The sequence below is a fragment of the Protopterus annectens genome, chromosome 7.part0 (genome assembly GCF_019279795.1).
Source record: "Protopterus annectens isolate FY-2018-M chromosome 7.part0, PAN1.0, whole genome shotgun sequence".
Lineage (NCBI taxonomy): Eukaryota > Metazoa > Chordata > Ceratodontiformes > Protopteridae > Protopterus > Protopterus annectens.
In genome coordinates, this window is record NC_056739.1 from 1,035,581,563 (window position 1) to 1,035,605,933 (window position 24,371).

The following is a 24,371-nucleotide window of genomic DNA, read 5'->3' on the forward strand; positions in this document are numbered from 1 at the left end:
TTACGGAGTGGAATTAAAGAGTGTTAACCTTCTGTTAACAGCGTATTTGTGGACTGCTTTACTGAATACATCTGCCTTTCATTTACCTTCCTCAGCGGTTGTCAGCTGTTTGTTCTAAATATTCAAATATATCCATACCTGGATGATTGTCTAATTCAGGCAGAAAGGTACACCATAAACAAAAAGAAATCACACCTGGTACCCTGTCAACAAATTATATTCCTGGGAGCAAGCTTGAACACAACTTCCCAGATGGCTTTCCTCACGCCAGAGAAACAAATTCATTTGACAACTTACTTCAAACTATTGGCCACAAAATCCCCGTTATCCGCAAGGCAAATACTGCAAGCCTTGGGGTTCATGGCCTCGTGCATTCTACTAATTCCATATGCAAGACTGCATATGAGGAAACAACAATGGTATCTAAAATGCCTATGGTGTCAACATTCTCAGGATCTAGAAGCAATTATTCCTATCATACCTTGCCTGCCTTTAGAATTCCTTTGGTGGGCAGAGGCTTGCCACCAAAACAAGGGACTATCATTCACTCTATCCCCTGCTGCCCAAACCCTAACAACAGGCACATCAGACTGTGCATGAGGGGCTCATCTGGCAGGGAAGTGTACTCAGGGCAAATGGAACCCAAGTCAAATGCACCTGCATATCAATGAAAAGAAATGTTAGCTGTACAGAATGCTCTGACAGCCTTCATGGACCACATTCTTCCAGGACAATTAATGGTAAAGACGGACAACACCACTGTTATGTGGTACATAAACAAGCAGGTGGGTATGATAAAGGCAGGTACATAAAGGCAGGCAAGGTATGATAGGAATAATTGCTTCTAGATCCTGAGAATGTTGACACCATAGGCATTTTAGATACCATTGTAGTTTCCTCATATGCAGTCTTGCATATGGAATTAGTAGAATACCCATTCTTACCCCCTCTGCAGACTAGCCATGGCACTGTGGAACACAGCCTTGAGCTACCAAGTGCATCTACAGGCTCAATTCCTGCCAGGAAAACTAAATACATTGGCAGACAAACTAAGCAGAAATCAAATGGATCCACATGAGTGGAAACTGGAACCAAAGACTTTCAACATGTTGATCAACAAATGGGGGAGCCCAGATATAGACCTGTTTGCCTCCCCCCCAGAACTACCAATTGGACAAATTCTGCACAAGGACTCTCCGCAAATAAGCTTGGAAAGTGGATGCTCTTTCCTTCAGCTGGAAAAATCTATCAGTTTATGCCTTTCCTCCTCTGCCTCTCCTCTGCAAAGCACTACTAAAGATCAAACAGGACAAACCAAGGATGATACTGATTGCACCAGACTGGCCACACCACCACTGGTACCCCCTCTTGCACAGTGTGTCACAGCTGGCCCCATGGCACCTGCTTCAGACCCCTACCCTGCTGTCTCATCAGGAGAGCCAGATTCTGCACCCCCAGCTTCAAACCCTGAACCTGGCAGCCTGGCTAATTACCTAATCTCTCTGTTACCATCCCTCAGTAAACAAGTGTTGGATGTCATTTTGGAGGCAAGGAGGCCTAGTAATAGAAAGTCTTATGCTGAAAAATGGAAAAGATTCTGTGCTTGAAACCAAACTCAAGGGATGGCCACAGCAGCGCCCAATGTACCTCAGATTCTTCAATACTTAACTGAGATTCTTCACAAGGGCCTTTCCTTTCCCTCCATCAAAATTCATGCCTCAGCCATTTCTGCTCATTACAACACAGAACCACCCCTCTTTTCTCACCCACTGCTCAATCAGTTCCTCAGAAGGGCCAAAAACTTAAGACCACACAGGAGAGCTCCTATTCCAGCCTGGGACCTTAACTTTGTATTGGAAAAACTCACTCTTCCTCCTTTTGAGCCAGCTGCAACTGCAGAGTTAAAATTCCTTTCTTGGAAAACAGCTTTCCTTTTAGCAATCACTTCAGCAAGAACGGTATCTGAATTACAGGCCCTTATGGCAGTGGAGCCTTTCATCATCTTTCTTGCAGACAGGGTGTCCCTCAGGACCAATCCCTCCTTCATGCCCAAGATGGTATCCAGTGTGGCTCTAAATCAATCCATTCATTTGCCAGCCCTCTTTTCTAATCCACAGAACAAAGGGGAACAAATACTGCACAGACAACTTAGATTTTACTTGGACAGGACTAAACATCAAAGGAAATCTGAACAACTGCTGGTAGCATTTGCTGCAGGGGCAGAGGGGAAGGCTATTTCAAAACAAACCATTTCTAAGTGGATAGGTGATTGCATTCATTTCTGCTATAAGCACCATGGAAAACCTATCCCACAGGGGATTAGGCCCCATTCAATCTAAGGTGCATCTACCTCTACAGCCTTTCTCAGAGGTGTCCCTACCAGAGACATCCTAGAAGCTGCTACCTGGAGTTCTGTACATACTTTCACCAAGCATTACCATTTGCCAATTTTCTCTAAAACCAGAGCTGGCTTTGCCACTGCAGTCTTGCAGAGCCTTATAGCTGGTCCTAATGCTACCTAAATTCCTCCTTCCATCTCCTTAACTTTGGGAATCTACCCAAATGTGATGACTGCAACAGTAAAACATGAAGAACATAGTACAGTTGTGTACACTTACCATAAATGTAGATGTTCGAGTGTATTCATTGTTGCAGTCCTGGTTACCCTCTCTCCAGTCCCCTGACTAGTCCCCTGACTTCTTTTGGCTATACCTCTATTCTCCTTTACTATGCTTAAAAGCTTTTTGGTGTATTTGCTTTTTTGTTGGAGGTATAACCTTGTGTGTGTATATATATATATATATATATATATATATATATATATATATATATATATATATATATATATATGTGTGTGTGTATGTATGTATAATGTAGGAGATTTATTTTCCAGAGAAGTGGCACTTTTTGTTCTGAGATTGATCTGTTAATGATTATAGAGACTAGGTAGGAAATGGCTTTGGCGGCTATTTGTAGGAATTTGGCAGGTAGTTTGTCTACTGCTAGGGTGGTGGGTTTAAGTTTGGTTAGGTGTCTCTAGATGGTGTAAGTTGGTACAGGTTGTAGGGTGAAGGAGATGGTGTTATTTGATGGGTTAGATAGTATAGTGGGGGTTGAGGAGGGTGGGTCTGTTGACAGCTTTAGTATAGAGTTGGTAAAGAACTCATTGAATTGGGTGGCTGTGTTTATAGAGGTGGTGTCTATGTTTGGATGATGAGGAGTTGGTGATTTACCTGGTTGGAGAATACTGTTTATAGTGGCCCAGAAACTTTGTGGGTTGGTATTATGCTTAGTTTGAATATCACTGTAGCATTTTTGTTTGTCTAGTCTGGTTTGTTTATTTACAGTGTTTCTCAGTTAAGATATATAAAAAATGACATATATAAGATGGGTTATCTCCATACCTCTCAACCTTTTAGAGCAAGAAATCTGGACAAAGCCATAAATAAAAGTGGGACAAAGGCCTAAAAATAGGAACATTTTGTAAATATTACTCTTACAAACTTAGGAAGTTGAAAGAATAACAAGTTTTGCATTAGGATAAATTTTCTGAAGGGTAAGAAGTCTGAAACTCAAATGTCTGTAATTATTTCCTAACTTCAATCTTTAATGATTTGTCACTAATTTGCCAGAAAAACACAATTTTTATGAAAAGTGGACCAAAAATATGAGGCAAAAATCTGGACATTCTGTGAAAATCTGTGCTGTTGAGAGGTATGGTTATCTTATATGCACAACAATATATGATTTAACCCATATATAAGATGCAAACTATTTTCCTTATGTGTTATTTTTAAGTATTTTTTGTAGCAGTGGAATAAATTGATACCAAAGATTACAATGTAATGAGTAGTTAGAAGACCTACATTTTGGAATTAGGTGCAGTCTAGGATGAAGTGTTATACATTGATAGGAATATCATTTTTTTCCAATATTTGTTAATTCATTATGTTTTACAGGTAGACGTTGTTTTCTAATAAGAAGCACTGAATTTCTGTGTTCACCGTCATGTTGTCTGTATGCTGCCACTGTATGGTGCTACTTTCAGTATCGCAAGTCCTTGCACTCAGCTTTCCTGAAGACGATGAGCCTGTTGAAACTGTGGACTACCATTGTAAGTAAATGGCTACTAACTTCACTTAATATTAATGCTAAATAATGTACTGAGTCATAGGTCTGTGAAAAAAAACATATCCATCTCAAGTTGTCTCTATGTCTAACTTGGCACAAACCAAAATCCTTTTTAAAGAGGCACAAAACCAAGTTTGTTTCTCTTTCAAGAATGTTAGGAAAGAAATTATTTTAAAATGTTCTACAGCAAATATAAACTGATTAATATATTGATTCTTTGCATTTGATACAGTATTAATTTCTGCTTGCAGATTCAAAGCAATATCCTGCTTTCAGAGGGCGGCCTTCTGGTAATGAATCTCAGCATAGGTTGGACTTCCAGCTTATGATGAAAATCAAAGATATGCTGTATATCACTGGCAGGTATCTTCCTTGTCATAACCTTATCTCTAAATGTTTTACCTCTTTAATTTTATTTGGACAACATGCTGCCAACAAGCAAATGTCATCAGTTCTTATTCAAAACTTGTATGCTACAAATCTCACACCTGATTAAAACCGGTAAGGTCTTACTTTGTTTATCCTCTTTTTTTTCTAACAGGGATCAGGTTTATGCTGTAAATTTAAATGATATTCCGAAGAATGAAATTGTCTACAGTAGGGTAAGAAATAACATTTGAATTCCTGTATCCATCTATTTTTAAAATATGGACTTGATGATTCCATTCTATTCAACTTGTTTTTTTTTCTCACTTACCTGGCAAAAGGAATTTCTTTGGATGGAATTTTCAAAACAATAGGTATTCTACCAAATGATAGGCCATTAAATGTTAAAGATTCAAATATTTATACCAAAGAATGTTCCGATTCATATCCGAACAAAAAAATGTGGAAATGATACAGTAATGGTCTAAAGAATCATGCTCACCTATTTTAGTTGCAGAGACTGACTGTCATAGAAACTGGAGGATTTATAGATTTTTTTCCTGCACTGTTAATGTGTTTGACATAAGTATTATATGTCTAATAAGTAAGATACACATATTAGATGTTTCACTGTGTAGGTGAATAAATTGCCTTTTCTCTAGTTGTCTGTAAGTGTAAGTAGTCAGTGTGTGTATCTTAAAAACTGATGCTGGAAATGTTTGTTTTCAGGAAAGATGAGTCTCTCATTTGATTATTTGACAGTGTTTGGAATTAAGTTGTTTTAAAGACTACAGATCAGTGCATTTTTCCCAAGAGAGGATGGTATTCTAAATAAAGTCAAAGTAAACTTTATTGTCATTTAGAACTACACACGTGTAGCCTAAACAAAATTTTGTGCATCAGCTCAATTCTTGAGTTTACAAAGGAAGGTGAAACAACACACACAGGTAGAGGAGTAAACATAACTAACAAATACAATACTATGCCCAGTACATGCAAGAAAGAGCAGAGACATTTACCAACACTCGTATGCGAAAATAATACCCTCCCCTGAGTTAAATTAACTAACCTATTTAAAGTAATACATTAAATACTTACATGACATGAAGAGAGCTCTCATGAACTTCTTGTGCTATGTGGGAAAAGTGTATTTCTTGGTTTGTGTTGCAGATTTTGTTGCCCTGTTTGATTGCAGTGTGTGTGTGTGTGTGTGTGTGTGTGTGTGTGTGTGTGTGTGTGTGTGTGTGTGTGTGTGTGCTTCTTGATTCATAGAATACAAAAAGCTAGTTACCTGTGACCTGTAGAAGGAGCTAGGGACTAATTCAAGGATTTTCCTGAGAAAGCTTATTTTATAAGAAAATATGAAATACAAGCCCATTTACAACTTTCCAAAAAAACACCCTCATGATGCCCCTCCCCCTTTCTCAAGAAGGACAAAACAGGTTAGTCCCAGAGTAAATGTATGGGCACCTATCCAAACATTCAAGCATAATTTGCAGAATGCTTGGATGTCACTTTGTCTGTCTTGCAGAGGAGGTTTGTTCTTGAGGTGGAGCAGGTGTTGGGTAATAATTGTGTCTTTCCAGCACATTTTATGTATATGCTGGTGGAGATTGAAGAAACAGTGGAGCTATTTGACTTGCGAAGACAGAGGAGATCAAGAAGGATGGTTCCCAAATGGCATGAAAGGTGAGGGATAGGTCACCATGCAAGATCCTGTAGTAAACCGAGTAAAGGGGTGGAGTATCAGGCCATAACTAGTAACACAGGGATTTAGACAGGTAATCTCTCTGGCTAGGGATCACTGGGGGCTTAACATTTACTTAGTATGTCTAGAAAGGTACATATGAAAAGTGGTATTGTACTCATGAATTTATATAATTAGGGCTGCGTAAAGACGGATGCTAAATTCTTTTCACCTGGATGATAGCACTTCAGTTGTGCTAAACAGAAATATTTTTTTGACTACAGCTGCTACATGGTTGTCGAAGGAGGGTGGATTATCATCCCAGGTTCCAAGATTCCAGACTACATTATCATTTTGGAGTGGACTATTGACAATGTTACACTTTTTCACATTTAATGATGTCCTTCTATTCAGTGTTGCAGTATTTTTTACATATGGGTTGTCTTCCACCATGCAACCCAACGTCCAGCCAGTATACAAAAGCTTTTAGCCACTGCTAATACATAGGACATCACATGTATGCTCTGACAAGGTCAGCCATAAAACGACGTCTGCACGTACCATCCTCAGAACTTTTCTGCCGCCATTCAGAAGGTTGACTCCTATGTACAGTCTGCAGTCAGATTCTGTGTGTTGCTGTCAGCTTCAGAGAAGGGCTCCATTGGGGATTTATTTTCTTGCTACTGCCATTAATTTTTGTTCATGTCATCTAGGAAGGGCAGTTGTAGGTGGGGAAGGCAGATTCCACATAAAGATAGCCACAACCTCTGCCCTTTTCTATTTAGGGCCTAGTCACGATTATCAATCTTGCTCCATTTGTCAGGGCTTTGTGCCTAAGACTTTGCATAGCCAATTTTTTGCTCTAAATCTTTATCTTGAAAATCAGTGGCTTAAACGTCTGGCTAAAGATGTTAAAGAAGGGTCCAGGGGTCTTTTGACGGAGCCGAGTTTGAAGAGGAAGGTGAGCAAGCAAATACATGAATCATCTCTGGCTGCACCTTTTACCTCTGCTGTATCCCTTAAGGTCAGTGAAGACCCGATAGTAAGGTCAGAGGATGGGTCTTCTTCAGTGGATACCTCTGTGGAAGCTGCCAAGGGATTGGATCCCAGCATGTCCGAAGCTATGCAGACATCCATTTTAGGTGAGATGGGAGAACTGCAGCTCACTGTGCTAGAGGACTGCAGTGACGTTCCTGCCGTTCCGTCTAGAGATCCTTCCCTGACTATGCCGAACGTTAGGCCTATGTTGGGTTCTTCTTCTTTGTCTCCTCATACAGAAAGACATGTAAAGGATAAAACATAAGACTAAACATCCCTTCTATGCCTCAGTCTGATTAGGATGCCTTTTTCCAGGGTCTTGTTAAGGCCTTGAAGCCTTCTTCCTCTCTCCCCTTCCTTCCTTCACTTCCTCTCCTGTACAGGCTTCTGGGTCTCAGGTTCTTTCCTCTGGTTCTGAGGATTCTTCCTCTGATGAAGATTCTCTTGCATATTCCACCCAAATTACTCCTCCTCTAGAATAGGCATCCCCTGAGGAGGAATCTAATAGGGGGATTCCCCAGTTGAAGAAATTTCTTTTGAAGAAGACATTAATAAAATAAGGGAGTTCTTCAAATGGGATTGTTCCCAGATTTCTGATGAGCAGAAGCAATATTATGGCCTTCCGCAAATGGAGGTCCCATCTCCCTCTGCCATTCCTCCAGTCCTGCCAGCTTTCCTGGAAGTCTTTGCTTCCTCTTCTAAATCTCCAGATTCCCAGGCCCCTGCTCCCAAGAAGTCTGACAGATTTTGTAAAGTGCCGGATGACTGCAAGTTTCTCTGCTGATCCAGCTGTGGTCTCCATAGTTTCTGCTAAATCTTCTCATTTGTCTCCTTCTGCCAAGCGTCTACCGTCCCCCACTTGTTTGTAAGGGGAAATGCATAGAAATGTATTAAGAGAATTGAGAGAACAATACAAGAGAATATTGTGATATGGAAAAAGAACAGGCAAAATGAGGCAGTGTTACTAAAGGGTTTGTTTGAGCTATATGGCAACACACTCGATTCCATCCTGGAGTCACAACTTAGATTTAGGAGGAGCAGACCAGATGCTGTCAAGGTTATAGAATAAATGATCATCTTTTGTAACTTTTTGCAGTTCAGTGACTGGTTGCAGAAGTAGGACAAATCAGTCTATTGTTGTTTTGTTGACTTACAGATTTGTTATGATAGGATGCTCTGGCTTGTATCGGGGCCATTCCTGTGTAGTATTTGGTCTTTGTATGACTGCAGCAAAAGTTGTTTCCACATTCTTAAGATGCAACTTTTCACCACTAATATCCATGATTTTCATGACTGGTATATCAGAACAGGTTGGGTTTGTTCTTTTTGAAGACTTAAATGTGGCATCTTAACTGTTTGCAAATTATGTTGTACTTTTAATATCATATGACCATGAGTGGAAGTAATTCACTGCTATGAGCAAAGTAAGTGGAATGAGAGAATTATGTGTTGGTTCCACATTGTCATTTTCAGCAGCAGACCATTTCATCAAAACATGCAAACTTCCACTGAATTTGCACTACTTAAGTTGATATTATGTTAAGTAACAGATATAGTGGAAGTAGAAGGGCTTGCTCCGCACTTCAAAGATGGTAAATAATTTAAGTTTCTTTTTGGTCCTCTTTCCACAAAAATAGCTCACTGCTTATAAAGAAGTTGTTTAATGTTAGTCTGACCAGGAGAGTCAGTAAAAGTCATGTGCCCTTCCAGAAACAGCGAATTGAGCTCCTGAGGTAGTGGAATGCAGCTGTCCTAATTGTAGACGTGGTGACAAACATATACATCAGAGTGACATGCTGATTTGGGCAGAAGCTGAACCAGTCTGTGGTAAGGAAGTAGGACATATCCTCTTAAACAAAACTCTTGGTATTATAGCCATTTTACTACCCTGCCCTCGCCTTTGGTCGCAAGGTACAGGTAGTGACTAAAGTAAAGAGTTTGCAGACACAGTGTTTACAGATACATATATGCACATTGCTTATTTTACTGTTTATCATTTGTCTTATAACATCCTTTTTGTTATTAGTACATAATCAGCCCCCACTCATTCTACAACCATTATCTAATTTTTCACAGTATATCTGCCAAAATCCATTTCCCATTAAACTAAATTTCATTCAGTTTTTCATTCCAAATAACTCATATTACACAAAATACATTTTTATCTACCCTTTTCTCTTATGCTTTCTTCTTGTTTTTTATAATATTCATATTCATAGAGTTTATGTCAATATTCTTAAAATAAATTCTTCACACAACTTTTACCAGAGTTTCACCACTCTTTTACATTCTAAAAAAACATGCTCTGGTGTCATTCCTTACCATAAAATAAACATACTCTTTCATCTTTTATTTTATATTGCGTATTTCCCTTTACTGGTAACTTATATATTACCAGTCTCCATAGGAAATCCTAACACTCTAATATCCTGGTACATCACTTTTTATCTTACGTTTATGACTTTAATCACTTATTCTGTTAAATTTTCCAGTGGATTTACAAAATAAAATTGTTTCATCATATAGCACATCCTTCAATCTTTCACAATATCATCTTTTATTTTCCAAGTCAGTATATTTTCTTGATAATTTAAATTTATTCTTCTTTACACATTCATTTTCTCTTTTTCTTATTCTCATCATCTCTCAGAACTTTTTATACTTAAACATTCTCACTATTAATTTCTCATTCTTTTCCTTTACCCACTTTAATATTCTATTCAAGTTTAAAGAAGCAGAATAAACTATTACATTTAGTAACCCCCTTCATCCTCACTCATATACAACACCTCTTTTCACTGGGTTTAATCTTGAACTCCATATGAAAGAAAACACCAGTTGCACAATTTCCTTTTCATATTTTCTGGAACCAATAAACATTTGACATATTTGCTGTTTTCACATTAATACAGAATTTACCAAATAAACCCTTATCTTGAATGCTAATCGATACATCCTCCACAGAAGATAGGATTTCTTTCATTTTTTTATCAAACTCTCCCAGTACATCTTAACTATATCTTTTTCTCAGGTTTTATCAATAGCAAATACACATCATTCACTGAAAAATACACCCCCCCCCCATCTTTACTACATTACCAAATCCTTACTTTTATCTTTATTCAATGCCATTCATTCCCTTTACTTTTAAACATCCATTCAAACTAACCAACCAGCACTTCTCTCATCCATATTTTCTTTTTGGCAACTACAGCTATATCATCTGTATATGTCAAAACTACTGGAATCACCAGCTCCTTTTGCATCACATATCTGTCATCTTTCATTTTTATAAGCTTTACTCATTATCATATTTATTACCAAAGCAAACCCATTCATGGGGCATGGGTTTATAAGTTATGACTAGGCTGACTGTCATTGTGGGTCATTTTAAGCTTAGTCAGTTATCCCATTTGAGAATCAAACTCTGCAGCTTCACTCTGGAAGGTAAATACCTTAATCGTTATCCCAAATCCCGACTCCTTGTTCCTTCTCTTATACTACACTTACAGTTCACTAACATTTTCACTGTATTGTTTCGATATGCTGGCATACACATAATCCTAATTTTATTACCTATTCTGTGCTTCTCCATATCATCCCAAATGGTATAAAATGCCTTGCTAATATCACCTACAGTAAGTTTCACATCCTCCCTTTTACTTACAATATCATCCTATCATGCAAAGTTTCTCTCACAACCAGTAACGATTCTTGACATTCCTTCCCTTTGTACACCGTATATGCTTTCTTCCGCAGTATCCCATGTCCTTCCTTCCATTCTCCTCTGTATTATGCTGGTAAAAGACATAATCTGTGTTATTTAGTGTGATGGGTCTGCAGTTTTTTATTTGATTCTTCTCGTCTTTCTTCCATATAAATTTTAATATTCCACTCCGTAACTCTTCATAAACAAACCCTTCCTTCAACCATTTATTCAGTACATTTACAAAAATCTCTCTTTGCCAATCGATTCATTTTTTATACATTACATACCCTGTATCATCTGGGTCTGATACTAAATCAAGATTTACTTTCCTATGTACTTCATCCAGTTCACTAATAGTAATTTCTTTTTCAAATTCTTCCTTAACTCATTCTGGATTTTTTTTTCATTTCCAGTCTCTTGGTTTCCTTCTGCTTGTCCTTATACATACTTTCTGCATGTTGCACTGCAGTATTCACAATTTGCTCTTGTATTCATTTTACCTCTCCTTTTACATTTTTCATGTCTCTTATCATACTAATATTCTACTTTAATACTATTTTAGCCAAATATGAAGATGCCACCTAACTTCCTTCTCCTTTGTAAGTAATATATCTGCCTAAACAGTTATGCCTTCTTTTTTTCCTCAATTTCTTTTATGTATTTCTTTTTCCATATCACAATATTCTCTTGTATTGTTCTCTCAATTCTCTTAATACATTTCTATGCATTTCCCCATATTTTGCTTTCCCTTCCTTTCTTACTTCATTCTTCCATTGGAAAAAAAAACACTTTAAGTGCTTTTTTTTATAAAATCCAGACCATTTTTTATTGAAGCCCTTCATGGTTATATGATCCTTCCATAACTGCAATACTTCCCACTCTCTGGTTTCATTCCATAATTTCTCACTTATTCTTTTTATTCTCCTTCTTATTTTAATATACTTCCATCTCCTCCATCCATATTGCTAAGCACTCTGAAAAAAAATCATAGCTGTGTCACCATCTGCTACCCCCAAGACTTCTGTTAATACAAAATAGTAAGTTTCAGATATAAGTGCCCCCCATTTATAAGTCCAACGACTTCTGTTCCACACAGCTAATTTATCCCATTTTATCACTTCCTGTATTTTTTACATCCTTCCCTTTCTTTTTACATTTTCCCCTTAAATCACAATTAAAGCCCCCCTCCAATTATAATTTTCATGTTAACTACCACATAGTCAAATATTTGATGAAACAGAGTCTCTGTTTCCTTGTTAGTTATATATGCATATAATGCTATAATTCTATAAACATGTTCTCTCCACCTCGTATCCACAACAGTTAACCTTCCCATCCTTGATAATATTAGATCTAGTATTTTCACTGTTTTTATTTCTTCACAACATAGCCACTCCATAGCAATGTTTTCTAAGTTTTATATTATATTTCCACCCCACAATTTTTCTGTTTGCAGTCTTTTTTCACTTGTCAGGAATAACATACACATCACATGCAGCACACCATTCCAGTATCCCCATCCTTCCTACAGTGTTAATACTGGTCACATTTACTGAAAGTACTCTAAAATTGTTGCTTTTCCTTCTTTTTATGTTTAGGGGAAATATCTTTAAATTTCTGGTTCCTTATTTTTGCTCCTTCTCCAGCTGAATATTTTTTTTTATTTGTATATAAATAATCCTTGATCCTCAGAATCAGATTTTTCACTGGATATAAGTTAAAAAGTTATTAGTGTCAATCCCTATTCCTGACCTCTCTTCTGGCATACATTTTCCTCTCTGTTTTTTTTTTCTCTTCCTCTACAGTTTCTTCTTCACCTAGTTTACCGTCTCTTCCAGCTTGTTGTTGTCGTTCTTCATGTACGCTTTCTTCTCTTTCCCCTTCTTTTTCTTTATTTGCTGTTGCTGTTGTCAACCCATCCAAAAGTGTCCCTTTTTTACAAAACCTGCATTCAGCTATGCACCTTCTTGCTGTATGCCCTTTCTGTTCACACTGGTTGCATTGTACCTTGTCACACTCCTTAATTAAGTGAGAAAAGTCCCACAAATGAAACACAATTTAAGCTGGTCAGCATATCTTAATATCCCTCTATGACAAGCTGCAAAAATAATACTTGGCATGTGTTTCACAATATTTTTTCACATTTCATAACAGCTTCCAGTACCCTCCTTTCTATAAGCTGCTCTCATCTCCAACTTTCACAATGTAAATAGTTTCAAAAAGACCCTGCATGCATTCTTTAACATTGTCTTCATCCAATTTCATCAGTTCTAAATTGCAAGGTAACAGTTTTTAACAGTAAATTTACTACTAGAAAACAATTAATTGTTACAATGTTCCAGAAATTTCATCATCAGTCCAATAGTTTTAGATGTTATGTCACAAAAAGTCTTTGTCCCAATATGTATAAAAAAACACATTTCTTGAACTTTAAAACCCAGAACAGTTACCAAATTATCCCATACGTAATATCTGTCTGTTAGTGGCATTTTTTGTTCTTATTCTTATAGTTGGTCTTCTCTTCTTTTTAAACACACTTTTACTGACATTTTGTTACTGCTGTCCTTTGTTGTTTGCTGTCACTGCCAGATATGTTTTACTTACCGCATTATCTGCTGCAACAAAACCAGAAACCTTCTCAGTTTGTCGCCGCTTTCCTCTTTTACTTTCCATCACTGCTGCATAAGTTTTAACTGCTGCATTCTCTACTGCCACATTACATGGTTACTTTTCCATATTACCATCGTCAGCACTTCCGAAAAGTTATTTGCCATCTCACCCCATGAAAAACAAGAACTGTCACTTGGATAATCTTACTTATTTTTAACAGTAACATCATCTGCAAGCCCTTCTGATGTCACCTCTTTTATCTGCACCAAACTCACTTTCTTTTCCATGGAGATAGCTAAATGCTGCACATGTGTAACATCGACCACTTCACAGGAATATCTGTTTACATTCTGAAGCTCCATATCAAACAAAGTTTTCTACAAATTCTCATTTTCCGCTTCCAAACTCTCCATAGCTTTTCTGTCCTCCTCCATGTTGCCACTTCCCTTAACCCTCTTTCTTGTTGCTATAGTAACCTTCTGACACCATCTACAAGTTCCAAAAAGTAGGGAAAAGTCCCCCCATGCCTTTGCCAAATTCCGCCTTGTAGTCTTAATACCACTTCAGGGTGGCCATGGTGGTACAGCAGTTAGCGTTGTCACCTCACAGCAAGAGGTTCTTCAGTTCAATCCTTGGCTGGGGTGTCTTCTGTGTGGAATCTGCATGTCCTCCCTGTGGTCGCTTGGGTTTCCTCTGGGTGCTCTGGTTTCCTCCCACATCCCAAAGACATGCTGTAGGTGGATTGGGCATTCTAAATTGGCCCTAGGCATGAGTGCGTGCGTGTGTGTGCCTTCCGTGAAATGTTGGGCGCCAGGCTGGCAACTCGACACCGTAAAACTCTACTGCCAATCATGAGCGGACAAGTGATCCACTGTGGCGACCCCTAACTGGGAAAAGCCAAGCCAAAAGAGGAAGAAGAAGAAGTCTTAATACCACTTCAGGTCTCCCCTGAAAAGAGGCAACAAGCCTAGTGGTACTAACCCTGTCAACAATGGATGAGTAAATATATAAAATTAATAAAAAAATGATTAATTACTCCTGTAAGGGGGTAAATGTGTACAAACAATGTTGCAGTGTTATTTTACTTAAACATTTTGATGTTTCAGTTTTAAATGTTCTAGATTAAAGCAGGAAAGAAACTTTTTTTCATTCTTTTGTGAAGCATTGGCAATGTAATTGCATGTGAATTGTAGCAGGAGATGGTAAGTAGTTTTTGTTCTTAAGCTAACCTGGAATGCCATCTGCCAGAACAGGTTGCTGTGTGGATGAATCTGATTTTTTATTATTATCTACTGTTATTGCTTGCTTATTTTTTTTTTCATTGTTTTTTTACCATGTTACTTTGCATTTTAATTTCATTTTTAAGATTCAAATTTAGTGTAGAAAGCAAACCTTGTATTTATTTTTGGAAGGCCTAGGGTAGGATACTGCATGTTAATTGTAGGACGAGCTGGAAACTGTTGTTTTAACTGTCGGAAACAATACCAGATCAATGTTTTCTTCATATAGCTAAAAGAACAGGCTGTTCTGTGAGCAAATTATTTTTTGTTTAAATGTAATTGTTTTCTTCTTGTATTTTTTTCTAGCTTTATTATGACATTAGTTTGTCATGTGTGTGTGTGTGTGTGTGTGTGTGTGTGTGTGTGTGTGTGTGTGTGTGTGTGTGTGTGTGTGTGTGTGTGTGTGTGCATTTATCTTTATTTTTTTGTGAGACTAGGGGAAAGCTAACTGAATTGTGGGAAGATCTGCTACTGGTCTTTTTGTGTTTAAAGTAAACACAACTCCCAGAACATACTGCTGTGAGAATAAGTAGCTCTTGTGCGATGCAGGCATTTATATCAGATTAATTTTGTTAATCTTCCTTTTCTATCTCAAATCACTCATAATAGCAGTCACTATAAGATTATATATAGGTAACATTGAAGGTCATCTCACTCCTTAAACACCAGTTGCCCTCCCAAACATATCTTCATATGAAATAATTGCAAACACCAGTTCTTACATAGATTTAACATTTTAGTTTTCTTTTAAAATATACTGTTAGTTTTAGTTCCTAGTACGGTTCTGCAAAGCAAGGCAACGTAGAAATTAAGTACTTTTCCACACTTTCATGGCAGTCTAAGCTTTTGCAAAATGATGGAATAATATCTAAAATAAATACAGAGAATAATGTACATTTATTCTGTTTAAACAATTTTTTGATTTAGTAGTCTGAATTGTTCATAAGGTAGTTGAATATATAAACTGAATCAGTTAATTTCTTAAGTAAACACTCATTAGTGATGTTTTGTGCCTCCAGAATAACACCCTTCCTGCTTACAAAAGAAAGGGAACGGGAAAGGCACAACATATCTGAACTGCACGCTCAAGGAAAGGAAAGGAATTCATCCAAAGACCTATTGATTAGAGGGATGGAGTTCTTTGTAAATGCTTAAATTTGCAGACAGTTTTACTAATCCTAAACAAACTCCCTGAAGACATGTACTGAAAACGAGAGAAGTCAATTCCTGTTCATCAGAAATGAAGGATTAGCTTGATGCTTCAATAAACAAGCTGGTTGCTACCCACCTGAGTTAAATTCCCGATGAGTGGCTGGTTTTGGTAAGGTTAGAAACAATTCTTTAAACTGCACCAGCACTCAGTACCATCTGTTCACTAACAGCAGAGAAGAAGGCAGAACATCTGCGGGACCACTGTGCACTCGGACAGAAGGATCCATTTAAAGACACTTATTTCAGATTGTATGTCTTTGTTAAGAGTTCTGTTTGTTCTTTGTGGTCTCTCAGGAAAGGGAGCTAACTTTTTTCCTTAAGTAACTAGGATTTAAAGACAAGGGGGCTTTCTATTTTCCTGTCTATGGAGGGTGGAGGATTATCACGTTACTTTAGTCATTAGGTACATCCACCTGGATTAAAGTCCTGATGGTTGCCAGTTTCATTAAAGTGGTTGCCAGTTTTAGGTTTGGCATCAGGAGTTGCCTGCCTTCTCTTTGGAGAAGAGCATCTGCTGCACTATAATAAGTTAGCCTTTATATAAAGCGCACTTAAGCTGTTTCTGATATTAATTAATTTCACGCCTTTTAGCATGGTATCAGTGTGCAGTTTTGGCTTTCCACATACTTTTGTTTTCTTGATTTTAGAAGTTGTGGCTTGTTGTAAGTGAGCATTTTTTCAACACATAGGAACACCACAGCTAACAGCCTTTCTTCTGCATTAGACCTTTATGTAACTAAAAAAAAATCCTTCTTAGCATATCACTGTCATTCCTGAACACCAAAACTAGCCAACTCTTATCATGTATCCTAGAAGAGTAACATTACTTACCATTTCTAAAAACTAGCATAAAAGTCATAGCAAGACACTTAATTTATTGTGAAAGTAAGTGATTAAGTATAGCATCTAGCTTTCACAAATGAACAAGTAGTAACCAAAGGAAATGTGAGTGAAACACAGCCCTAAACAGGGATGAATTAATGCAGAAATCATAATGTATGTTTAAAAGTAAATTAAATGACGGCTAAAATTGCTAGTTAAGCACTTTAATCCATATCATATTGTGGTCATTAAATTTATTTTTAAATGTACAATGTAGTTTCTGCATTAATTCTGCCCTGTTTAGGAGAGTGCGTTTAACCTGCATTTCCTTTAGTTACTGTAAAATCTAGCTTTGTCAGAACAGTAAACTCAGACTAGAAACTGTAATAAGAGAAAGTTGCATTCATCTCTCTAAACTAAAGCACAGTTATGAGAGTTCTGTTATCAGGAAAATTATACCTGTGAAATAACTGCAACACCTCATCTTTATGGGGTAGCTCTATAACTTTTTATACCTTATAATACAAAGAATAGCTATAAAAAGGTAGCATAATTTTCTCAAGCTGTTAACTAGGAGTAGATAGCAATATACAGGCCATATGTAAAATGGCTTTTTAAGTCCTGAGTGATGGTGATTGCCTATAGTAGTGAAGGCAGTGGGCCAGTAATTGGTGCACGGGGATAAAGCTGTGAACTGTAGTTCCAGTGGTACAGGATTTGATCCCCTCAGCCATCAGTTTCTACTGTGTGACCTTGAGTTAGTCATTTAACCAGGCATTGTTTGTAGGTTGCCCCGAAAAGGGACTGTGTGTCCAGTGGGGCTACTTGATTAACATATTGGTGTTAATATTATAATTATTATTATCAGTATCTATTATTATTTTATTATTATTATAATTAATAATAATATATTATTATTATTATTATTACTGCACCATGCTGACTTAGACTTTGGGGTCTTTGTTGCTCCTGGAGGTGCCACTCCAGGTGAGGAAATATGCTAAGGTTCTTAAGGTATCTCAAGATGAAGCCTCAGTAAGTACATTCTAGCCATAAGAATGTCAGCCATAAAATCAAATGCACATATATAGCCCAAAGTTATGCTTAGAGCCTCCCCTGCAGCACATTTACTGAGTCAGCACATGGAGTATAATATGACAAGAGTTGGCAAATTTTCATCTTCGTTTAAGAGTATGCTTAACTTAGAGACTCATATAAGTGCAGTTAGTAATGCACTAAAATTAAACAACCCAAGTAACATAATTATAATACATATATAGACATCAAAAGTCATAAAGCAGACACACACCTTGTAAGGAGCAATTGACAGTAAACTGCTTAAAGGGGCAAAAACAAATAACAGTTATTTTATTTGCACAAAGTGCCATTTAGAAGACAAATTAAGTGTGCCATCTGAGAGAACATGTACTGTGCAGGACGCCTTCTATTCCTTAGTGTATCTTTTGTTTGTTTGTTTGTTTTCTTAAGGTATACAAAGATTGTATTAAAATGCTTACAAAAAGTGATCTAAGAAAAATGAGAAGATAGCCTTTCTAAAAGCAAGAAGGTTAAACAAACAATAAAGGGGATAATCTGTAAGCCTTTCTTTGCACTAAAAATAGAAAGCTGCTAATTACCAGACTTTCCGGGTTTTATTTTCTTTCGTTGCTGTAGACCAAACGGAACAGGTGCCACTGTGTCTGAAAGTTGACGTCAACATGTGTTAATAGAATCCATGCTATGACATTTTCTGGGCATAAAATCTGTTGAAACTGTTAATCTACTTCAGTCAAAAAAAGAAAATAATAGCGTTCCCATGGAGAAATTCTGACAGTAAAAGATACTTAAAATGTGTCCCAGTAACAGCAGATATCCCCCAATATTATTGGACTTCATTAAGTAAAGTATCTTAAAGTACACCATATCTGTTAGTAGCTCATCCATGTTGCTTCAAACTGTTTGCTCCTCAGAGTTCAACTCTCACTGCTAAGTAGTAATTACCATTGTTAATATCATATTTAGCCTAAGAAATGGTATTAGGAAATGTCCTCCTCCTTACAGAGTAAGCTAAAAGTAACTACTGATGTAAATGTTCTGCTCGCTGACCCAGAGAGGGATATGTTGCTTAATGGTCTACATGTTACACAGCAAGAGACTTACGAACAAATTCTGTTGTATTGTTAGACAGTACATTCAAGATACGTAAGGTGAAACTTGGATATGTTGGCAGTCTAAAGAGTAAAACATTATGGAACTGTAAAAGCAATAATAGAAATTCAATAAACTATGTAGCCATAAAACAAGATGTACCCCTTTCAAAAAAAAACATCAGTTTGTAAATAGATACCATCTAAACAAAATACAGAAGGCTGATGGCTGATGCTAAACTGGTTAAACTGTACTGATCAGATTATAAAACTATACCAGCATCTAAACTGGAGACCAACAGCAAGCTTTTTAATTATATTAGAAAATTAGAAGAAAAAATACAATGGGTGCAGTAGGCTTTGATAAGACATGTTGCACCCCTTTTCACTAATGACATGTAATGTTATCCGCAGCATAGTAGTACGGACTAAAATATATTTCTGATATTGTTATGCTATATAATGAGTAATTATTATTAAATCATTATATATTCTTGTTACTACATTAATTCCAGTTGGACTGGTGTCCTGTCCAGGATTCGTTTTATGGCCCAGTAGTTGGCCTCCTTTGACCCCGAATAAGATTAAACATGTAATCAAAGAATGAATGAGTGAATGAAGAGATATAGTCAGGAAATCTAGTGTCAGGCTATTCTTATAAATGAATCACGTGAGGAGGTAGGCTGCATTTCCATTGAGAAGAGTGGTGCAGTGCCAGAAAACAGTTTACTTCTTTGTTCTCCACTACTCTCAAAGCTCTACAGTTGAGTAAATTCTTCACCCTCTCTCTCCTAACATGTTGCACTTTTAATGTATTATTTTAGTCCACTTGAGAGCACGACCACTCCACCACACACACACACACACACACACACACACACACACACACACACACACACACACACACACACCATACCTCTCAAGTATTGCAGTCAACAAATAATGACATGCATTTGGGTTTCAGACTTAAAATCTTTCAGAAAATATATGTTAACAAAAAACCCTGTTACTTCAGCAACTTTCTAAGTTTATAAGAGCAATATTTAAAATCTGTCCCTATTTCTGGGCCTTTGTCCCCCCATTTTGTCAAGCTTTGTCCAGATTTCTTGTACTAAGAAGTTGAGATGTATGACGCACACAAAACACTGTTTGTGTTGTTTTGTAAACATAATATTTTGTATAAAACAGATTTCAGGTTACTTTTTCTAAAGCAAGTATTGTTAAAACTCACTTTCATGAAATGTCCCTCAGCCAGTCAAAACACAACTATATTTTTCCTTTTGTTGCCTAAAGAATTATGTTGCTCCAGATGCAGTTTTTCTGTATTTCTGACTATTTTTTTCAGCAGTGTCCCATTGTGAAGTAATAACAGTTTTATTGTACTAAAATCAGAGAATACCTTGAGGAAAATTCTGATGTCTTTGAGAAGGAAACAATTTCTACATTTTGTCCATTGCCTGGAGTTGCATCTCAGTCCAATTCAGAAAAACTAGTGCTGGTGCCATCCTTTAGAATCTTTTTCTTCTTCTTTCGGCTTTTCCCGGTTAGGGGTCACCACAATGGATCATCTGTCCGCTCATGATTGGCAGTGGAGTTTTTTTACGGTGTCGAGTGCCAAATACACAACCATAGTGGCATCTCCCTGCACCGTGTTTTTTTTTTTATTTTTCAATGTATAGTTCCTTTGGATTTTCAAAGTATAAGCTTGTAAGCTTATTCAGCTTCAACCAAAGAACAACAACTAAATGTTCATTTTTTTGTTTGTTTTTTTTTTTTTTAACAGAAATTAACATGGCGGTCAAGGCAGCAGGACAAGGAAAACTGTGCTATGAAGGGCAAACACAGAGTATGTATGGCAAATACTTTTGACTCTTTATAAAATAGTTTCTGTAGTGAAAGCTGAGTAAATTAGTCCACTTGTGAAATCTGGAGAACTCTATTGTTAATGGACTTTTTTTTCTCTTAGGATGAATGCCATAACTTTATTAAAGTTTTTGTTCCGAGAAATGAAGAGATGATTTTTGTCTGTGGTACAAATGCCTTTAACCCCATGTGCAGGTACTACAAAGTAAGTATAAGGGAAATTGGCATATTTGTTTCCTTACCTAATCTTCTGATTTACAATGATTAATTTATTTTAATATTTTGTTTAGAAAATGAATGTAGGAGTCTGTTTATGTAAATGTGTTTCAGAATTTGATATGTATTTCAGGCACATGTGCAGTAGTTTGTTTGGAAAATGTGTGCACATTTTTGGCAGAACACTTTGTATGAGTATGTACAAATGCTGCTGATAACATTCACAACAAAGTGTGGTAATGAACATGCTATTTCAAACATATTACTGCTCCCTCTCCTCAGTGATCACTTTTGTTACTCCTTCCCTGCTTGGCCATTCACGATCTCCCACCACCAATGGCAGGTCCTTAGTTTCCAAGATGGACCTTTCTTACATGAGAGGGATGTGACTTGGCTTGGGCTAAGATCGCAGCAAAAGAGAGGTTTCCTGGCTGAAGCCCTCATCACAGTGTCAGACTGAAAGTTGCATCTTCCTTTCTGAGGGAAAAAGATGAAGATGATAGCTGTAAAGCTGGTGAGAGAAACGGAAAAAAAGTAGCTTGGAGGTGAAAGTGAATCATAAGTTTGTAAGACAGTGGCAGATGCACTAGGAAATTGAAAAAGACTATGTAAGAGTTGTTGGGAATGAGAGTCATTACAGGATATGAGATTTGCAAAGAAAAATTCAAAGCTGCTGTTAAGAACTCACAGCTCTAAAATATCCATCAAAATGTTTGTGTTTTAGTCCCTGTGATTGATATTTAAAATTTTCTTTATAAGAATCAAGTGATTTTTTTTAACTTGTCCAAAACTGAAGCCTCTCTTACCACTTCTTGTGTTCTATTCCACATTTTGGTTGCGCTTGTATGAAAAAATTAGTTTTAAATCAATAATGCAGTGACTCCATTTGTAGCAGCAAGCCTGTGTTTCTTGTAGTTACACCACGTGATATAACATTAAGGTTAAATTTACATGATGCAGAGTCACTGTGTATGGACTTGTAAGCTTGTAGTACATTTCCTGTTTTTACTTATAATAAACATATCTCCAAGAATTGTTTAAAGCAATGACTTTTTCATTGAAGCTGCCTTCATTACGAAATTATGCTGAATTATTTCTAACATTTGTATATCCCGAAAAGATGAATACATTCTAAATGTAGATGAACTGGAACACAACATGAGAGAGCCAGTACCTCTGTATTTCACATGGAAATGCTAGGCACACAATTTGCAGTTGTCCTTAACAGACCAGTAGCCTTCCTTATAAGTATTTCAGACATAGACACTAAACAATAAATCCTTGGGAACTAATATTCCCAGGTCTTTATAATGATCAGTTGGCTGAGTAATTTTACCCTCTAATGCATGTGGATGTTCTATATCTGAGCAACGAAAGTAAAGAATTCACATTTCTTGACATTGTTTTACAAGAAGTTGTTAGATGCCCAAAATGCCAGCTTTTCTAGTTCCTTATTACGGTAAAGAATTTTCAGCAGTGAAAGTGTCACTTTGATTTCATTAACGAATTTATTGCAAATAGTTGGGTTGATATTGGCATAGCTAATGTGAACAACTTAAGTAAATTGGGGGCCCAGTACTGGTGTGTCCCAAGAGATCATATCTTTTTAGGAGCAGATAGCTCATAACCTCACTGTGATACTTAGCTTACTTTAACAGTTTATAAACTCATTTACTATAAAGGGATTTAGTTACTTTGCTCATCTGGTTAACAACAGCCATATGCAAATTGCTATCAGAATACTTTGTCAGATCTAAATAGCCTCTACAGGGAGGTCAAAAGCTATAGTTTCGGTAAAGGTGGAATAGTATTGGAGCAAGTTAGTAATATAGGATTGATGTACAATCCTTATTGATTAAGATCAATATTTTCAAGTAAGTTAGTTGGGAATCGATCCCAATTTGATTCTTTCACATATTTTAATAATTACACTGTTGTTGTGTCTTTCGGCTTGGGGTCGCCACAGCGGAACTCCGGTCCGCTAATGTTTGGTAGTGGACTTTTACGTGCCAAGTTACCAGCCCTGACGCACAACCTTCAATGAAGGCACGCCCATTCACGCATGCCTCCACAGAGAACACAGTCTAGCTGAGAATCGAACGGGACAACATCTTGCTGTGAGGCGACAATGCTACCGCAGCACCACTACTACACTAGTAAGGATTATTAGCCTAAAATAACCAGGGTCATTTTGATTTCCACCCTTTCACCATATATCAGGTCCATGACTACAGTAGACAATATTTTGCAATATTATAGCTAAAAGCTGAGGCAAACTGGTTCCTGTTTTCTTTATAAAAATTCCATGAATGTCATTTGACCTAGTGGCACTATTTGATTTTATACTAGCAATGACCTCTTTCATTATTTTGTCATTAACCACAGGACAGTTAAAGCCAGCAGTATTTATTTTTTGACATGGTAAATAGCCTTCAGTTTGTCAGTATTTCTCTTTCTCTGTATGAGAAGGTAATTATTGTCTCGGAAACCTTAGTTGTCTGTTTGCTATTGTATTCTAGCTGGCATGGAACATTATTAACTGCTGTTTAATTATGAAAAAATAAAGAACATTTTTTGTTGTGCTTTGCATTATTTGCATGGGCTGTTTCATAGTTTTTATTTGCTCTGAACTTCCATTGTTAACTCATTTGTTACTCTGTTTAAATATGCCTTTATTTTGGCCATTTGGTGCACCTTAAATAGATTCTGTTCCAAAACCTAAACTAGTACTTGAACCTGTGTCAGCTTGGATTAGGCTTTATTCCTTTGTACCAGGACATTAACATGTATAGATTTGTTGAACTCTCCTTTTCAGTATACTTACAATATTCCTAAGTTACTTAAAGCTGGTTGTTCATGTTTGCTACATACTGCGTTAACAACACCTTTCTGATCGTAAGAAGAGTACAGCAATTTAGACTAGATGCTAAGTGTTTCATTAAGGTCACAGACAGAGTCAGACTTCAAGCATTCCTTGTATGTAATTTTGACTTAGTTCTCCACTGAAGCCTTAAAGGAAAACACGTATTTGGTTGATCAATAGGGTGTCTCTGAGTTCCTGGATTTTGAAAGTACTTTATATTTACGTATTTTAACCACAAACCATTTGCAGCATCTTGAGTCAGCATTAATAGATTTTATTAAAATTGGTACAAAAGCTACATTTAATCATCTTTTAATTGGAAGCAAACCAAATATGTGTTCAGTTAAAAAAAGTGTGTGACACCCCTTGAGCCATAAATATTACTGACAAGAAGCTCCAGACTTCTTGTCAGATCAAATATTTCAGT

At 36.9% G+C, this 24,371-nt stretch overlaps 1 protein-coding gene across 7 annotated transcripts in view; it reads left to right on the plus strand.

The window, feature by feature from the left end:
• SEMA6D (semaphorin 6D) overlaps nucleotides 1-24,371 on the plus strand; it is a 368,460-nt gene that overhangs the window by 223,144 nt on the left and 120,945 nt on the right. For all 7 annotated transcript variants that reach the window (XM_044077577.1, XM_044077576.1, XM_044077574.1 and 4 more), the window contains 5 exons: nucleotides 3,960-4,114; nucleotides 4,383-4,494; nucleotides 4,673-4,733; nucleotides 20,786-20,848; nucleotides 20,969-21,070. In XM_044077577.1, coding sequence (XP_043933512.1) covers nucleotides 4,009-4,114; nucleotides 4,383-4,494; nucleotides 4,673-4,733; nucleotides 20,786-20,848; nucleotides 20,969-21,070 — 444 coding nt within the window. In that variant the 5' untranslated portion in view covers nucleotides 3,960-4,008. The remainder of the gene's footprint in view (nucleotides 1-3,959; nucleotides 4,115-4,382; nucleotides 4,495-4,672; nucleotides 4,734-20,785; nucleotides 20,849-20,968; nucleotides 21,071-24,371) is intronic.